This window comes from Centropristis striata, chromosome 9 (genome assembly GCF_030273125.1).
Source record: "Centropristis striata isolate RG_2023a ecotype Rhode Island chromosome 9, C.striata_1.0, whole genome shotgun sequence".
NCBI lineage: Eukaryota > Metazoa > Chordata > Actinopteri > Perciformes > Serranidae > Centropristis > Centropristis striata.
Window position 1 is genome coordinate 39,562,071 of NC_081525.1, and position 19,118 is coordinate 39,581,188.

Here is a 19,118-nt window from a genome sequence, read left to right on the forward strand (position 1 = left end):
CAAAGACTGCTCAGCTTTCTTACTGAAAGACGGCGTCCTCACAAAACTAGAAAAATACCGACACAAATGTACTTCCGTATGTATCAGACTGTGCTCACACCTTTCCTGATAAATCCCAATCAACGTGAAATTGAGAGCACATGCAGGAGCCACCAGCTCCATCCGGCTCTTCCCGCGGATCAACACACAGATGACATGCCAAAGACTATGAATTAGCCGGCTTGCCTGCTGATTTTCGAAACAGCAATGGCAAATCAACGTGCTGCCACTGCTGGCGAGGTCCTGGACCTGCTGATCTCTGAGGTGGAGGCAGGAAAATGTGTTTTTTAAGTTTCTCAGCTCTGGGATCAGCAACAAGCACAAGAAAACTTAGTGGCAAGGTGTCACTGTGGCTGGTAACACAACAATCAGAGACCCATGGCAGAAGTGAAAAATAAAAATAAAAGTGGTCTGACATTCAGGTAAGTTCAGAGAAGTTTTAGGATCATGTAATACATTGAACCTGGTCTCACAGGAATCCGTGAAATAGACACGGAATCACTAAAATTTCCATGAAACTGACACGGATTTCGCTACAATGCAAGTTAATGACAGTCATATCCCGTGGCTATTCCATGGATATTTGTTCCTATTGGTTTGTTCCAAGTCACGTGACTTTCAAGGTCCCAGCGGTCCGAACAAAAAACATGGCGGACAGTTCTCTCATTTTTAGTGAAAAAAATCAATATTTTGACTTAGTTTCTGCATAAAAATGGATTTTGATCACATTTCTAGCGAGAAATATGTTTTATTTTCTAAATATTCACTCAGTGAATGTACATAATCACTTTGTATGTTGGAATAGCCACGGGATATGACACAAATATGTGTCAGAGTGCTGATGCCAAAGAAACATCCATGTCGTGAACTGGTTGTGAAATTGCGGCGCTGAATTTAAGCAGGGCGTCCAATTACGCAATGACGCACAGCTGCACACTCTGAAGGCTGTTCTATTTGTGTGTTACACCAGTGAAAGGAAGGACTCTGGCCTCCAGAGGACCCGACTCCAAAGGAAGGATCCTACCAAGGAAGGATCCTTGACTTTGGGATACAGCTACAGTGTTGATCCAAGAGGCCCCTGTTATATCTTTATTTCATTGATATAGTTATTCATTTAATAGTTAATTAATGAGTAATTAATATGTAATACATTTAGTTAAAAAGGTTAAAAAAGATAAAATATTTACAAGGAGTCATTCATTTCATTTCTGTTTACGCAAGTTAAAATACTGTGTACAGTGACTCATACAGACCACAAGGTGGCAGTAGCGTTCTACTCTAGAGTCAAAGGTCAAGAAGAAGTGTTGGTTGAGGAGAAGAAGTCAGTAAAAACAACAACAACGATATTTTCAGTAGTGTTTTGCCGTTCATTGTTTTCCTCTGTATTACTGCGCATTTGTTCAGTAAAAGTTTGAAGTCTCCGGACGTTTTTATAGAACTACAGTTAAGTTCCCACAGCCCCAGGTGCTCTGATGATTAGTTTCTCACCTTTGGCCCTGCACTCTCCGCTGGACGGATCCATCAGGTAGTCCTGGTGGCAGTCGCAGGCGAAGCTGCCGTTCCTGTGAGAACACAGCTGGTCACACACGTCTCTCTCCAGACACGAGTCCACCTCTAGATAAAGAATAAACGCTTGAAATGGAGTTCAGAGGACGCAGAGTAGGAATGTGTTAAAAATGGTGTTGGTGGAAGAGATCACATATGCAATCAAGGGTAAACAACATATTTTTGATAACATCTGAGGCCCCTTTAGAAATGTTCTTTCGAATAAAGACTTGTCAGGTTTGGTGGAAACACCTGGGGATGATATCATATTGTCTTGTTTTTACCATGTCGTGATGTTTTTACCATGTTGTCTTGTTTTTAAAGATGTTTATGATTTTAGACTTTGTAAGGTGACCTTGGGTGACATGAAAGGCGCCCATAAATTAAATGTATTATTATTATTATTATGACCCATAAGTCGCCCTCTGCAGCCCATTTTGGAAAAATGTTTGTCTGGTGTTGACTGACCACTTTCTAATTTACGTGTTTATACATTTATATGCAGTGTATGGTTGGTTTTGTATTTATTCTCCCCCATCTGTACTCTTATTTCTATTATTTATTATTTTATTATTTATTTACTTATGTAGTATCGTGTCGTTTTTTTTATTTAATTTAATTAAATTTTTTTCTTTTTATTGAGTATTTAAGTTTCCTTCTTTTGTTTGTAATTTTTTTTATTTACTATTTGTGTTTTACATGGTTTGGGGCATATGTTCGGAGTCCCAGTAGTTATATGTATGTGTTATTATGTCTGAAAATAAATAAAGATAGAGTTGGAAAAATAAAATGGTGTTGGTGGAAGTCCAGTTCTCATTACTTCACAGCAGAAATGAGCGTTTAGTGCGATGGCTTCAGGACAAACCTCCATAACTGGTGATGTAACATTAACTTTATCTTCACTCACCTTCACAGTAGCTGTCCCCGACCAGCTTCATGTTGTCGGGGCAGTCGCAGTGGAAACCCATCAGCTGGTCCACACACACATGAGAGCAGCCGCCATTATTGACCTCACACTCGTTCTGATCTGCAGAAGCAAATGTTACATCAGCATCAGTGGTTCCATACAAGGAAGAGAATAGAATCCTTTTATCTGCCATTGCACAGAACTACAGCAGAATTAAAAAGAGCAGCTCTCATAATAATTTAAACAGAGTGAAAAAAAATGAGAAAACCTATTTGTAATTTGTAATTTATTTATTTCGAAACAGGGACAGCGCACAATAAAACATTAATCTTGTACAACAAGAGAATATGCATTGTGCCAGGTTCGAGCAGATTGCTATTTTCCACCTAAAAAAGCACAAGAAGAAGAAGAAGGGGGGAGCAACAGGTTTGGGATATTTACAGGCACATAATTGGAGTTACTGCATATAAAATAAATATATTGCACTGTTTGCTCCACACTATTGAGCTAATAAATGTGAAACTTGCTCATGTATGGAGCATTGTTTTAGCCAGGATACTTATTGTTTAAGCTGTTTTTTATAACGCCTTACCAGGAAGTGTTTGGATTTTAGGAGCGCACTTGATAAAAGGGGTTAGAAATAGACAGATTTTATTGTAATTCTATTATATGTCGACAAATGCACATTTGATATGCAATTGATTCAAAGAATGTCACCACTGATCAAATGGCAGATCTCCTTTTATTTGTAATGGTGGATGAAGCTCAACTTGTGTATATTACAGTGTTACAACTACAGTATATCTTGTAATAAATTACTTGTTAAGCCTCTGGAGTGCACCAGTCATCTTAAAACCTATTTTTATTCCTTGGCTTTTAACCACGCATGAGACTCTGCTCTTGTTTTTAGTGTTTTATGGTTTGCTTTTATTTATTGTTTTTTAAATTGTCTTTTAAAAAGCAATGAATCTATTTATTTTAGTGTTTATTTCCTGTTTTATTTATTTTTTTGTCTCTTGTTCTGTTTGTTTATGTACAGCACTTTGTTGCGGCTCTGGTTGTTTTAAAGTGCTTTACAAATAAAGTTGAGTTGAGTGTTTTAAGGCAATTCTCCTTTAAATTCCTTTGCAAATTATGTCAATGAACTCAACTAGATTAAAGCAAAAACCTCCCTGACAAAAGTATCAGATGTTGTTTCCAATTAGAGAAAACATTCAAAGTAAAAATATTGTGTGCATAACAGAAGACACTATTCATGTTCACGCTGCAGAAAACAATCTCCAAACAAACCGAAAACATTTGTCTGAACATTTTGTGGTTAGCCACGAGCAAGTTTGCTAACAGGATGCTGTTTGTTTTCACATGATTCATGTTTCGATACGCTGCCAGAGTTTGAACTGACACCAGGGATGAGAAATTAATTAAATAAACCAGTTGGCACAATATACACGTCTTTAAAGTGCCTCATAAAATCACTAAATCACAAGAGCACAGATTGTTTAAAGATGTTTTACAGTTACAGTGTAAAACAAAGCTGTAATGCACTGAAACTTAATTTAGATTATTTTCTAATATTTTCAATGAACCCATAAATGTCATGAAAAAAGACTAAATGATTTCAAGGGCCCTGTGAATTTATTTATTTACTTATTTATTTTACTGTTTTTTGTTTTTGCTTCTCTGTTCACCTCTGTCGGTTTTGTATAGCTGATTTGCATCATTTGTGAAGTTTTACCATTATTGCTTTTCTTTGTGTCAGAATGTCTGTTTATTTTTCTTATTGTCATTAACGCTAATATATTTGGGACATTCTAATCATGTTTATTTTTATTATTATTATTTCTTATTGATTTTATGGTGTGCGCACAATACATTTGAGTTTCTGGATGTGTTTGAGTTCATGGATGTTCTTGTGCTGTATGTATTATAAAACCCAATAAAAATATTCACATAAAAAAAAAAATGTCATGAAAAAAGAGTGACATGTCAGTGGCTGAACCTGAGCTACACTTTAATTACATTTATTTAATTAAAGTTTAAATAACTTGACAGTATTAAGACGGTATAGGGCATTTGTTGATTTTTTTAATCAACAACAACAACAAAACATTATATTCCATCCTCTTTCATCTTACTAAATAAATAAGATTATCGCATTTTATTGACTCCTGCTGTTTTTATGGCGTCTATTCAGCGGTTAATATTTGATCCCAACTGTTTGATTCACTTATTTCTCATTAAGAGTTTTATCTCATGTCTCTCTGGCAGAGGAACTGTTTAAAAGATACATTTCTGCATGAGTGGACAATAAAAAATGTTATTATTTCTGTTCATCAAATGCCTTGTTTTGTCTGACCAACAGTCCAAAACATGAGAATAATCAGTTTTACAATGATGCAAAACAGAAAAACAAGCAACTCATCAGCTTGGAGAAGCTGCAGCAACAGAATTATTTTGCATTGTTTCATTATTCTAACTGGTTTATCACAAACATTACATATCAATATGTTTTGTTGTTTAACTATGTCAGCTCCAGCACCCTGCAAGCTAAGGCTGCTATGCTACCTGCTACACTGTGTTCAAGAGCAACTATTTCTGCACCCAGAGGAGTTTTATGACTCAGTCCAAGTTCAGAAATGTTTATGTACTTCATTCTGTCCTCAGAGAGGCTACAACTGACTAACGGAGCCTGTTACACATGTAAACAAAGAGAAACCTGAAGATCTGAGTCTCCTGCTGCAGCACATGGATCAGTGCTGTACTGCCCCCTGCTGGCTAGTTTATAGAACATCAAGTACAACATGCACTGCAAAAAAGCCAACTTGTGTTTTTTGGCCTAAAACAGTGATTTAAGTTGGTAAAACTTGGAAATATAAATTATTGACATTTAGGGCAATAATGTAAGTTAGCACAACAAAGGAAGCCAGTTGTCTGCTCAAAAACAAGTTGGTGAGTTGTTGTTACTTATATCTTTAAGTTGGGGTTCACAACAAGGGACAATAGTTCTGATAACTCTTATTTCTTTGTTGGGAAATTTGGTCATTAGCGAAAGCTAGCGGCTAACTGATGCTAGCGGCTAACTGATGCTAGCGGCGCTGCTTGTTACAGCTACAAGAGTAGCCATTAGCGTATCAATGCTAACTCAAAATTGTGGTCGCAACATTAGCTGACATTTCATAGCGGCGTTACAATCGTGCCAATTCAGCACATTGCAGAAGTTAGCAGAAGTAAGGATTAAAAGTTATTACAAGGTAAAATTATAAGTTAGTCCAACTTACAGTTGAGTTGACAAAAATCTGAATTCAGAGTTGAGCAAACTCAAAAACAAAACTTAAAATATTCAGTTTAATTGTCCAACTTAAAATTTTATCGAAGTTTGTTGCCTTGAAATTTTGAGTTCACCCAACTTTTCTTAATATAGCCCTGCCTTTAGTGTTGGACGGTGAAGACCTGGCTCTTGGTGTGTTACAGTTTATCTGAGAGGTTTTCTGCCCTACAAAGTCTAACTGCAGTAACTACACCAAGGGTAGAACTGAGAAAAACGCTTTTAAAGTTTTTTAACGTTTTTTAACTGGCCAGCCAAATTAGTTATAGGTAGGTCAGTGATATGACACTTATTTCTATGTATTGATGATGTCATTTTTATGCTCAAAAATCATGATGATTAATTTGACCTTTGACCCCAAACATGTAGTAAGTGCACTCTGGTTTTGCTGTTAAAGGTACTAATAGTAATGCAAAAAAAGAGTGCTTTTAGCTTTTATATTTTGTTTTCAGTGAATAAACATTTAAACATTTATTTTGTTATAAGTGTATTTAAAAGTGTATTCTCTATTCAAATATTTGTGTATTTTAGACTTAATATTATAAAGTAATGTTACATTTTAGTCTTAATATAATTTTATCTCACTTTTTTACTTAATTACTATGTAGATAATAATTTCCCTATCAAATAAAATTATAATTTCTAATATTCTTGTCTTCACTATTCAACACAATGAAGAAATACAAGGTTACACTGCTTTTGTTTTATATTAAAATGCGTAAATATATCCAAAACACACCTTGGAAAGTGCAATTACTTACAAAATTGAAATCTAAAACTTTGTCACAAGATAAAACAGACATAAAGGAGTTCATTTTTAGTTATAACTCAATTTCGACCAAAAATGTAGTTACTGCAGTTAGGCTTTGTAGGGCAGTTTTGGTTGAGGTTGATTCAGGCGAGTGAAGTTTCTCCACACAGAACTAGGAGAACCCGACAAACCTGACATTTGGCTTTGTGACGCTCGTCTAAACGAGGAATAAAAAGTGAAGACGTGACGCCACTTTTGTGTCTTCTCTTCAGACCGTCATCATGTAAACGGGGCCTTACTGTGCTCACGTTTTTATTCCACTAATTCCCTTGATGACATGAAGCTGCATCACTCACCACAGTTCTCCTCGTCGCTGCCGTCGGAGCATTCCTGTGAGTGGTCACACCTCCAGCTCTGGCGGATACACTCGCCGTCTCCACACTCAAACTCAGACGAGGAACACTTGGAGGAAGTCTGAACAGACGGAGACGAACCGCACACGTCCGGAGCCTCGTCGCTCCCGTCCCCACAGTCGTCCACGCCGTTGCAACAGAAACGTATCGATATGCACCGTCTACTCCGGCAGGAAAACTCATCGTTCTGACATGACAGGTGACCTGTAAACAGTGAGAGTCACACATTAAATCAGTCATTAACACATTGACACCTAAAACTTCCTGTAAAACCTCTGGGCGATTTTAAAATCAGCCCCTAAAACCTGAAGTTTTTCTGGAAATTCAACAGAAGTGTCAACGCTTCTACTAAATAATAGATTTTTCAGCCTCTGTAGCAGATAGAAATGAAAGTCAAAAAGTATTTGAGAGCTTATACAAATACTAAAAAACAACGTAAACGCTTTCCAGGCTTCAATGGGTTAAGTCTGTGCAGAATCTTCAAAGGCTTCACTACAAGTTTAACCTCAATGACTTCAACAAAAGTGTTTTGATTTTTTTCAGACCACCAACGTTAACAGAAACATCAATTTCCCACATCTTTGTGTCTGATTAATGGTAAGTGGTTCAGTTTTTAATAAACCACAAAAGGCCGTTTCAGAGCAACTCAAGAAATCATCAAAAATGAAATATTACAAGACATCAGAGCAAACGCAGCTGCAGAAATTAAAGAAAGGACGTGAAGAAAAAAAATGTTTGGCTGCAAAGAATCTCTGCAGACAGGCTAATAAATTATAGATTTGTTATACAATACAAGTTTTCATCAGAAGCAGCTGTGTGATGGCTCAATTTGTTAATAAGAAATGCAGCTCTTTATCACATCCATTCACATGTTCAGTTTGAATAAAGCCTGCAACCAACAACATGCAAAATAATCAATTAGCTTCAAATGACACTCAACAAGATCATATAGCTCCAGAGAAGCAAAAAACTGTGTTTCAAAATAATAAAAACATGCGAAAACATCCATTAAATGGAAAAATTCTATGAGGAATACTAATATTATATATATTATATATATACCCAAATATACAGGTGAGGTATATAAGCAAATATGTCATCAATGTATGTGAAGTGAGAGTGAAACTAGACTATCTTGTCAATCCTGCAAATATAAACTGATAAAAAAGTGGAAGAAACTTTCACAATCAATAATACTAAGCATACTTTGAAGCCTCAGAAATATTACACACAATAAATATAAACAGCTTAAGAGCATCGTTGTATACATATTAGTAATTAGTATTTTTGCAGATCAAGCATTGTTGCTGTTGAATCTAAGTACATTTACTCAAGTACTGTACTTAAGTACAAATTTAAGGTACTTGTACTTTACTTGAGTATTTCCAATTCATGAAATTTTATACTTCTACTTCACTACATTTTCAGGCAAATATTGAACCTTTTACTCCTCTACATTTAGCTGACAGCTTTAGTTTCTTTTCAGGTCGAGATTTAACATGAAAAATATGATATATTTAAAATGATTATGCATTTATTTTTTTAATTAAACCTCAAAACAGTAAACTAAGTACACTACCGGTCAAAAGTTTTAGAACACCCCAATTTTTCCAGTTTTTTATTGAAATTCAAGCAGTTCAAGTCAAATGAACAGCTTGAAAGGGTCCAAAGGTAAGTGGTGAACTGCCAGAGGTAAATAAAAAAAGGTAAGCTTAACCAAAACTGGAAAATAATGTACATTTCAGAATTATACAAGTAGGCCTTTTTCAGGGAACAAGAAATGGGTTAACAACTTAACTCTATGGAGTCTTTTTGTGTCTTTTTTTTGTCATTTTGTGTCTTTTTTAAGTCATTTTTTGTCATTTTGTATCTTTTTTAAGTCATTTTTTGTCATTTTGTCTCTTTTTTTGTCATTTTGTGTCTTTTTTTGGTCATTTTGTGTCTTTTTTTAGTCCTTTAGTCCAACATAAAATGTGATTTTGAATCTTTTTTCTACTTTCAAAACACTATCATGCTCAATAAAGAATTTTAAATGTTGCAAATGTGCATTCATTTCAGAGTACACTGAGACATTAAACTGCATCATTTTCAATTAAATTCTGGAAAAGTTGGTGTGTTCTAAAACTTTTGACCAGTAGTGTAGTTAACATGACCCCTGTTTACTGTTCACATTAAAATGCTGCTTACATAAATGCATTAACACAAGTAATCTAATTTTTGGAACATATAAGTGGGTCCATTCTGCATAATGAGGACTTTTACTTTTGATTCTTTAAGAATGTTTTGATGCTTTTAAGTCAGTAAAATGAATGCAGGACTTTTACTTGTAGGAGTAATTTCACAGTGTTGTATTAAAACTTTTACTTAAGTAAAGGATCTGAATACTTCTTCCTCCACTGAATCTATCACTCTGATCAGAACCGATCAATAGAGACGGCTCTTACATCTTTCAGCCTACACCAGATTCAGCTCAACTGCAAGAAAAAAACTCTTTGAGCTGCAATCAAATAATTTTAATCACTAATTTATTTTACTTGAAATGCAAAATTTGTGCAGTTTTGCTCTAAAAAACAAATTTTTATTGCATTGTGTTGCACATTTTCCTGTATTTTTCCAGTAAAATCTCAGTCTGCTGCACTTCTGAGGGGAAGAAAGTTAATCTTGTTCCTACATTTTCCTGGCTGGCGTTCAAACCAGCGACTTCCAGGTCTAAAGTCTCCAAACAACACTGCTGATATTCATTCCTCACATCTACAGGCTTTATGTTTACTGCAACAACATTTAATCCTTTCAGAAAACTTTCTCTTTCAGAGGTTTTCTGTGGAAACATTATGCTGCTTTTGCTTCATGCTGAACACAAAATACCTCCGGAATTCAATATCAGAGTCTCTAATTACTGCAACAGGATTATGAGCCAAAAATCTGCTCCGGTATTTTCCCACACAGTGCAAGAAATGAGACGATAGACGATTATAATCAGCTGAAACGGCATCACTCACTGCTGTACATTTAGTAAAACAGCTGCAGCAGGTAAAGGACACAGAGATTATCTGATAGACTTTGACACTATTATTGTCAGTGATAGAGCTTGATGTAATGGCGGTCTGATAATAACACAATTACATTTTTTCCCCCCCACACAATAAAGACGTGTTATTAATTAATTGATAAATACAGGCTATTCAATTTTGTGTCATTTATTGTTCATTTTTGCATCTATTTTGGTCATTTTTGCATCTATTTTTTGGTTGTTTGGTCATTTTTACATGTATTTTTGGTCAATTTGTGTCTATTTTGATAATTTTGTGTCATCTTTGCATCTATTTTTTGGTTGTTTGGTAATTTTTACATGTATTTTTGGTCAATTTGTGTCTATTTTGATAATTTTGTGTCATCTTTGGTCATTTTTGCATCTATTTTTTGGTTGTTTGGTCATTTTTACATGTATTTTTGGTCAATTTGTGTCTATTTTGATAATATTGTGTCATCTTTGGTCATTTTTGCATCTATTTTTTGGTTGTTTGGTCATTTTTACATGTATTTTTGGTCAATTTGTGTCTATTTTGATAATTTTGTGTCATCTTTGGTCATTTTTGCATCTATTTTTTGGTTGTTTGGTAATTTTTACATGTATTTTTGGTCAATTTGTATCTATTTTGATAAATTTGTGTCATCTTTGGTCATTTTTGCATCTATTTTTTGGTTGTTTGGTAATTTTTAGATGTATATTTGGTCAATTTGTGTCTATTTTGATAATTTTGTGTCATCTTTGGTCATTTTTGCATCTATTTTTTGGTTGTTTGGTCATTTTTACACGTATTTTTGGTCAATTTGTGTCTATTTTGATAATTTTGTGTCATCTTTGGTCATTTTTGCATCTATTTTTTGGTTGTTTGGTCATTTTTACATGTATTTTTGGTCAATTTGTGTCTATTTTGATAATTTTGTGTCATCTTTGGTCATTTTTGCATCTATTTTTTGGTTGTTTGGTCATTTTTACATGTATTTTTGGTCAATTTGTGTCTATTTTGATAATTTTGTGTCATCTTTGGTCATTTTTGCATCTACTTTTGGTTGTTTTTGATCTTATAATGAAGCGTAGAAGAAGTTATCTTCTTGTTCTTGTATCATTTTTCCAACCTGTGCACGGCTGAAAAAGTTTGGGAACCGCTGATCTATTGTGATCTATCAGCCAGAGTGGACTCATTGTGGCATTGTGTTTGTTTTAATTAATGTCTATCAATTCTGCAGTGAAATCTTCAAAATGCTGCAGTCTTCAAAGTCAAAATCAAGCATTTTTCAAGCATTTTCAAGCACTTTACAGCTGTGGTATATAACATATTATATAGTGTGCACTCATCAAATTAAATGACATGTTATTGCATTATAATTCATTACAGCATTCTACAAATGAAATGGCAACAAAGTTTCATGTTTCTAAATAAGTTTAAAAATAGGGTAACGCTTTATAATAAGGTCCTTAATAACCATTAATTAACAAGTAATAAGGCATTGTTCTCGCTTTAGATCCGGTAGTTGCAAAAAGCATAGTTAACTTATAGTTAACTTATAATAGATGAGCAATAAAGTATATTTTAATATCAATAAGCAAACAAAATAAGATTAATAAAGGCATGGCAAAGACATAATGGGTGGGTCATGGGTGTTTGTAATGCCATTATTAACACTTATATAAGCTTATAAACACACAATAATGTTAATAAGCATCTTGTAAGGACTTACAAGGGCCTTATTACTTGTTAATTAATGGTTATTACAAGGACCTTAATATAAAGCGTTACCGAAAATAGTTTTTGAAGTAGACTTGGTGTCCTATATTAACTACATTTGAAGCATTTCATTCAAAATCCAAGCAGTTTTCAAAACTACAATAAATTCAACTGTTTAAAGATTTCCAGAGGACTTCTAAGCCACACTGTCTGGCTTCTTGGTGTCATATTTAATATCAGTTGTTGCCCTTTTTTTGTCAAAACAATCAGCCCCATCCATGTTATTTCTTATTTCTAAGAGTGGAGGAGCAGCATGCAGTTTTTTATGCACGACATATCTGCAACAGATTCCCAGGGAACTTGAAATCTGCTGAGTAAACTTGCTTTTCCTCGTCTCAAATTGCTAAAACTCAGATTCCTAAGAAGTTGGGACATTGTGTAAATTAAACAGAATGTGTCCAAAAACAATATAATTCACACCACCTGCCCTCCAGAGTTAAAGGTAGAGTTACAGCAAAAAAACAGTTTTTTTAACTGAGTTCCAGTTGTGTTTTAGCCACAAATTACCTTTCAATGAAGCATCACACATGTAGGAAACACTTTACAATAACCAACTAAGTAGTGTTTATAGATGGCTTATAAACCAATTATTAACCATTTTCAAAGTGCTACACAAATTTAATCTTTAAATGTTTTCAACCAATTTCTTAAAGGTATATGAATCATTTCAAAATAATTAACATACTTAATATGGTGTTTGAAATGTTAAAATGAGTGCAACTAAAGCTATTAATGAACTATTAATTACAATTAAATTGTTTTTTAATGGTAAAGTAACTATAAACTTACATTAATAAACCATCTATGTGTCATTTATAAGTGATGTAGTTAGTTAAACATTAATAAATGATATATTTACCATTCTAAATGGCCTATATACGGTTTATAAATGATGATTAAACATTAATAAACTATCTGTTTATCATTTATAAATGATGGTTATTGTAAAGTGTTACCCAAATGTATTTTGGCTTTATAGTTCTCCTGTTATAAGCTGTTATAAGCTTTGGTTAAAAAGGTTTTCTGCTCTCCATTTCCTCTAAACCCTAAACCGTTCTTGTTCAAACTGTTTTTTTCTTTGTTTTTTTTACATACAACCCATCTTCTTTGGAATTGGGGTTGTAGATTATCTCCCTTTGTTTGTTTTATGCTGCCAAGTAAAAAAAAAAGAGCTCACCACAGTGTTGTTCATCTGATCCGTCCTCACAGTCTTTGTGTCCGTCACAAACATTCAGTCTGGAGATACAAGAACCATCGCTGCACCTGAACTCCTGCTGATCACTGCAGGAGGGCAGAGAGTGACCTGCAGCACCTGATAGATGGATAGATAGATAGATAGATAGATAGATAGATAGATAGATAGATAGATAGATAGATAGATAGATGTCTTTTTAGGTCATTTTATGTCTTTTTTTTGATCATTTTGTGGTCAATCTGTGTCTTTTTTTGGTCATTTTGTGTCTTTTTTTGTGTCATTTTGTGTCTTTTTTTGTGTCATTTTGTGTCTTTTTTTGGTCATTTTGTGTCTTTTTTGATCATTTTGTGGTCAATTTGTGTCTTTTTTGGTCATTTTGTTTCTTTTTTGGGTGATCTGAACTGTGCGTGTGAGATTGTGTTCAGTGAGCGGGGGTCACGGACAACATGCATGTTAAATTGGGGGTCGCGACTCAAAAAGGTTGAGAACTACTGACATATAGGAGCGTGCACTTAAACAGATATGATGAAACTGCAATTTTAAATATGTTTACTGTGCAGTAACTTAACATATGTTATGCTCAAATGCATGTTTAACAGTATAAATAGGAATACAAAACGTTTGAAGCAAATAAAAAATACCCACTTACGTGATTTCTTTTTTTTTTCAGTGTAAGAACAGCAGACCAACATTAATTGCAGGACATAATTTTGTGCATTTTTACACTGCACTTTTCTTTTTACTTTACCTGCTTATTGTCATTTTAATCATTTCTCTCAGAGTTAATGATCAAATTCAGACTAATTTGGCCTCCAAAGCTACAATAACACTTGCAAATTCACCTACAGTGGCTGTAATTTTTTATTTCATATTTAATTTAGATATGCATATGTTTTTATTATAAACCCATATACGTATGCAAATGCACATCATGCATTTGCACTGCAAATACGTGGTCAGATAACATGGGGATGCTCCTTCTTTCATCTTTCTAGCTTTATTAACACATGTATATATTTTACACCTAATATGAAATCATCTGTAGAAGTGTTGAGACTGGCTTGCTGTAATATTATATACTGAAAAATGACATTATCACTTCAAGTCGACTGGACTTGTCATTGTAAACAGACTTCATCCAGCCGGCAGCAGCTCTGCTCGGCTGGAAACTCTCAGTTCGTCGCTCCATTTAAAAAATAATCTTTAATACAAGCAGCAGTTCAGAGTCACATTAATGCACGGTCCATTCTGCTTCTTACCCCAAATCTGACAGCAGGTGAGAGGAACCAGCAGCAGGAATAAAGCTCCAAGGTGTCCCATGCTCGATGTCCTCCACAACTGCAGCGCACGTGGCGCGGAAATATGACGCAATCGTTGCTGCCTGTAGTCCGTCTGGCAGTGAACAGACTGTTTCAGTCAGCAGCAGTGGCGGTTCTAGACCAGTTTTACTGTGGGGGCCAAGGAGGGGCCAGTGTTTAATCAGAGGGGCACATTAAAAATTGTCAAAATGATATTTAAGCATTCAAAACCTTTATTTTAGCTAAAAGTCTCATATTTGGAAGACTTACATTGATTGAAGAAATGAGACTTACCAACACTAACAGTTATTTTTGTACGACAGTGACATTTCTCATTTTTGTGCACAATTACTTTTTTTTTATTTTGAAAGTGCAGTATAGTGAGAATTATCTTTATATTTAGCTTTTATTGCACAATTAAACTATTATACAATGTACACATTATGGGTTCCTTTTGTGTACATTGAGATATTGTTTGAACAAAAAATAGGTAAGAATTGTTCCGTCGTTCATCGTTATAAATTGATCTTTTTTTTAATTAATTTGACACAGGGGCCACAGCAGGGGCCAAGGGCTTCTTCACAGGGGCAGTGGCCCCTGGAGGCCCCTGTGTAGAACCGCCACTGGTAAGCAGTGAATGGAAGCTGCACTACTGTTATACTGTGGATTTCTTCTTCTTCCTCTTCCGGACGCAGTTTCGTCCCGCTACTAGTCCTACAACTTGAAGAGTTGCAGGACAAATTATATATCAAAACGTGCAGTTTGATCGGGATCGGTGTGCTATTACTTTTCTCTACAGAATATGAATTTTTCTTGACGTAAGTCGCGAAAAACTGCCCAAAATTTTGCATTGAAATGAATGGGACGGCCGACAAAAAATGAGCGATAATTAAAAGAAAAGAACAATAATTGGAGATTTTCAAACGTCTACTTCTCCGGCATAATTTCACCTAGAGACTCCATTTAAACTTTAAACAGTAGACACAAGTCTTGTGTATCGGTGTATTAATCCACGTTTCGATAGGTCATATAGTTTTTTATCAATCCCTGTTCAATGACCATGATCATTTCTGGAGAAATTCTGAGATTATAATGGGTGTGTATTGCACGGAATGTTCGTGTCACAGTGTGTGACATCATCACCAGAGTGTAGAGGGAGAGAAAAAATTGTCAATAAATAAATTTGGAAACTGCGCTCCAGGCCGCAAATTCCACTCCACAGAAATAATTTATACATAGAAACGTAGGAAAATTAGTCTTCTCCCTCACAATCCTCTGGTAAAGCTGTCAGAGTTATAGTTTGGGCGTAGGACGCACAGATGATCCACCAACACCACCAACAGCCTCATTGGCTCCCATATTAAAAACGCAGGAAGATTTCAGAAAAAGGGAGATGGAACAGTTTTTTTAGATCGCTCTAACAAAGCTATTTTTTCATTTTTCTTCACAAAAAACATATGTAGACGTTCAGGAAGAACTCAGGACGCTCAAAGTGAAGTCGGATCAATGACAGGTATTATGGTTTTGCCAAAAATGCTTTCTGTTCGAGGCCAGAAATTCCAGCCTGTCAATGTTCCGGGACATTAACAGGTGCCAGTTAATTCTGCTGATTGCCTTTGATCTTTGGTGTGATTACAGTTACAGATACACACACACACACATGCTTTAAACACGCACACACACACAGGTAACTTTATGTGATTTTAATTACACACACACACACACGTAACTTTATGTGATTTTTGTTACACACACACAAATGTGCGCGTAAGCGCGCACACTCCTCCAGATACATGTTTCACACACACACACAAACACATTTTGAGGTTTTGAGGTTTGAGGTTGGCTTCCTTTGTTGTGTTAACTTACATTATTGCCCTAAATGTCAATAATTTATATTTCCAAGTTTTACCAACTTAAATCACTGTTTTAGGCCAAAAAATACAAGTTGGCTTTTTTGCAGTGTAGCAGCATAGTGGCAAATATATTCACAGAGTTTAAACTGATCATTTAAAATATTTGTTCAGTTCATCATATGACCACAATAACCACAGAAATGGTAAATAGAACACATTTTATTCACACTTTCTATTGTACAGGATACAACCAACACATACAGTGGTCAGAACTCTGCAGCAGGACCTGGTGGAGGATCCTGCTGCTCAGAGGTAGGGCTGGTCTGTGGAGAGGGACGGCTCCTTGTACGTGGCCCCGGGGGTCACCGCAGGCTTCGGGGCTTCAGCCACTTCACTAGAAGAGATCACAGAGAAATACACACAACTTAAAGATTTACTGCAAAACCTAATATCTCATCAACAGTTATGCTACCTATACACCAGAAGACTTTGAAAAGATGTGGAAAGACTCCTGGAAGACTCTCAGCTCACATCTAAAGACAAGAGTTTAGAGTTTTTAGTCCCAGCCTAGTCTCACACTGAGATTCTACAAAGACTGTGAATCGTTCAGGGTCACTATTCACAAGACTACAACTAGATTTCCTTTAGCATTTTTTACCTACTATGCAATTTTTGTGTGTGCAGTGGTTTGTGTTGAAAAAAAAAAAAAAAAAAGAAGGAGAAGACACCACAAAATGCCCCTCACAAAGCTGAAAAAGGATTTCTGTTTTTCTGACATGAAAAGTTGACTATTTTACAGTAAAAATAGATATAAGGAAATGTCTGATACACATCCATAGTTGGATTTAAATGTTTAAAATGTAGAGATATCTTTTTTTTTTAAATGGGTTAAATATATTGCAAATTAGATTAAATACAGTTCTTTAACCTGTTTATATCCAGTTCAGTCTGTAACCATATGTTAGTTTTCTTCAGATTCTTTCTTTAAACCTTAATATATCTGATGTAAGATGTTTAATTTGACAGCTGTAATCGTCCCTATTTGGTTTTAGTCCTGTAGTGACCTGAAAGGTGCTGACTGGGTGTTTTACCTGCCGGCGGTGAGAGCTTTCTGAGAAGACATGATGACGGTGGCGGGTACCGACTCTCTGCGTCCGTCTCTCGTGAAGTAATAGTTGTCAGCAAACTTGTGGCTCGGGCCGACGGCCAGTTTGGGTGGTGGCTGTGTCCTTTCAGAAAAAAAACATCACAAACAAGATTATGTACCTGTATGTCTGCTGTGAAAAAAAGCTCCATTCAAAGCTGTCCACAAGCGATAAAATACATTTTAGCAGCACAAACACTTTGCAAACAGACTCTGCACCATTGTGAGGACTGCCAGGCCAGGAATGTTGTTTTTTTTAACTTTTATTTTACCAGTAATATTCTCATTAAGATTCAGAATGTCAGGGGAGACAAGGGAGTCCTGGACCAGACAGAAAAAAGTTTGATTTAAAAGAGCAAGCAACTTTTTCTGCAAACTGCTTTTATTGCAACTGTGGACATGTTATTCCAGGGGTTGCAGAGTTAGAGGCAGGATTTTTTAGGTTTCAGAGCTGCAGAAAAAAAAAAATTTCCATGCAAAAATGTCCAATCTCTGATTATCCTTATGATGTAGATATTGTATGCAACTAGACTTACAACCTAACCTGCTGTACTTTTCCAAACGAAAGCCATGAAAAATTAAAATGCAATGGAACTAGCAGAATAAGATTTTTTTTAAAAGCCCGTGCAATTTAATTTCCTGTCTTTGTTTTTAATTAGCACCTGTTCCTAATGATCTAATAAAAATGTCGTTTTTACATGATACTTTTTTAAATAAAATGTTTCACAGGTGCTGCACCAAGTCTTTCAGATAGATAGATAGATAGATAGATAGATAGGTAGATGGGTAGATGGATAGATAGATAGATAGATAGATAGATAGATAGATAGATAGATATACTTTATTTATCCCAAGCTGGGAAATTCCAGTGTAGTAGCAGCATTACACACAGAGACAATGACAACACAATTAAATAATTAAATAAAAGAACAACCTAGGCATACTTCAAGCAATAAAATATAAAAATACAATAAAATGTAATGTAAAAATACAAATAAAGTGTCTAAAGAAGGAGTATGTATTAAGGAGTAGAATTCCAGTGCAGAATAAATATGAATATACAGTATAAAAATAAAAATGTTGGTGCTATGAAACAAATAAGGTGCAATGAACAGTGTGCATAAAAAACACATAAAGTGCATAATATTTCATACCTCTTTGCGATCTCCTCGTATCTCAGCTGCAGCTTGGCTTGCAGGTTTTGCTGAAAACAAAGCAGAATTACTGACAGTTGCTGCAAAACATATTAAAACACACCTTCTGCTTTAATTTCACGCAACTTATTATCATCCAGCTGGCTCTTAGTTAGCTACAATTAGCATCTTCCGCCGGTTAAATGAGTCTGTTAGAAGGGTACCAGCGATAAATCCTCCCAATCATAAAGTAATATTTATGTCACCCTACGTGCAGGTGCTGATATAAAGTTTAATAAATTGAGTGGTTGTGTTTCTCACCCCCGATAAATAATTCCGGAGCCTCTGGATGATTTTGGTAGCAGTCGCCATGTTTGCTGTTGTGAAGGGCACAAGACTTCTTCTTCTTCTGTGACGTCAAATAACGTCACTGAGCACGTCAGTGACACCTGGCGGCGGGAGAGTAGAACTGCAGCATCAGTTAACTCTTTCATTTCAAAATTCATGGATGTGGACAGCTCTTGTGTGTTTTGTGGGCATGCTGATGAAACTTTGAACCATCTGTTTTTTGAATGTAATGTCACAATGCAATTTTGGTCGGACTTGTGTTCTCATGTCTTCACCCATGTTAACATGTCATACTGTTTTTCCCTAAAAGATGTTATATGTTATTATGAAAATAAGAAGAACAAGTGTCTTCAGTATTTAGTGAATTTTTTCAT

General features: G+C 35.3%; 2 protein-coding genes across 2 annotated transcripts in view; both read right to left on the minus strand.

Moving 5' to 3' along the window:
* Window positions 1–16,378, minus strand: part of LOC131977203 (low-density lipoprotein receptor-like) — a 41,554-nt gene extending 25,176 nt beyond the window's left edge. The window contains exons 1-6 of the mRNA XM_059340403.1: window positions 16,361–16,378; window positions 14,225–14,357; window positions 12,948–13,082; window positions 6,924–7,184; window positions 2,492–2,611; window positions 1,528–1,653 (exon numbers count right to left, since the gene is read on the minus strand). Coding sequence (XP_059196386.1) covers window positions 1,528–1,653; window positions 2,492–2,611; window positions 6,924–7,184; window positions 12,948–13,082; window positions 14,225–14,357; window positions 16,361–16,378 — 793 coding nt within the window. The remainder of the gene's footprint in view (window positions 1–1,527; window positions 1,654–2,491; window positions 2,612–6,923; window positions 7,185–12,947; window positions 13,083–14,224; window positions 14,358–16,360) is intronic.
* Window positions 16,358–18,823, minus strand: ndufa7 (NADH:ubiquinone oxidoreductase subunit A7). The gene is made up of 4 exons (XM_059341675.1): window positions 18,718–18,823; window positions 18,418–18,467; window positions 17,211–17,348; window positions 16,358–16,513 (listed from the first exon to the last, which is right to left on the minus strand). Exons 1-4 carry the CDS (start codon window positions 18,766–18,768, stop codon window positions 16,426–16,428), a joined length of 327 nt encoding a protein of 108 aa, XP_059197658.1. The 5' UTR covers window positions 18,769–18,823; the 3' UTR covers window positions 16,358–16,425.
* Between the last annotated feature and the right edge of the window lie 295 nt (window positions 18,824–19,118).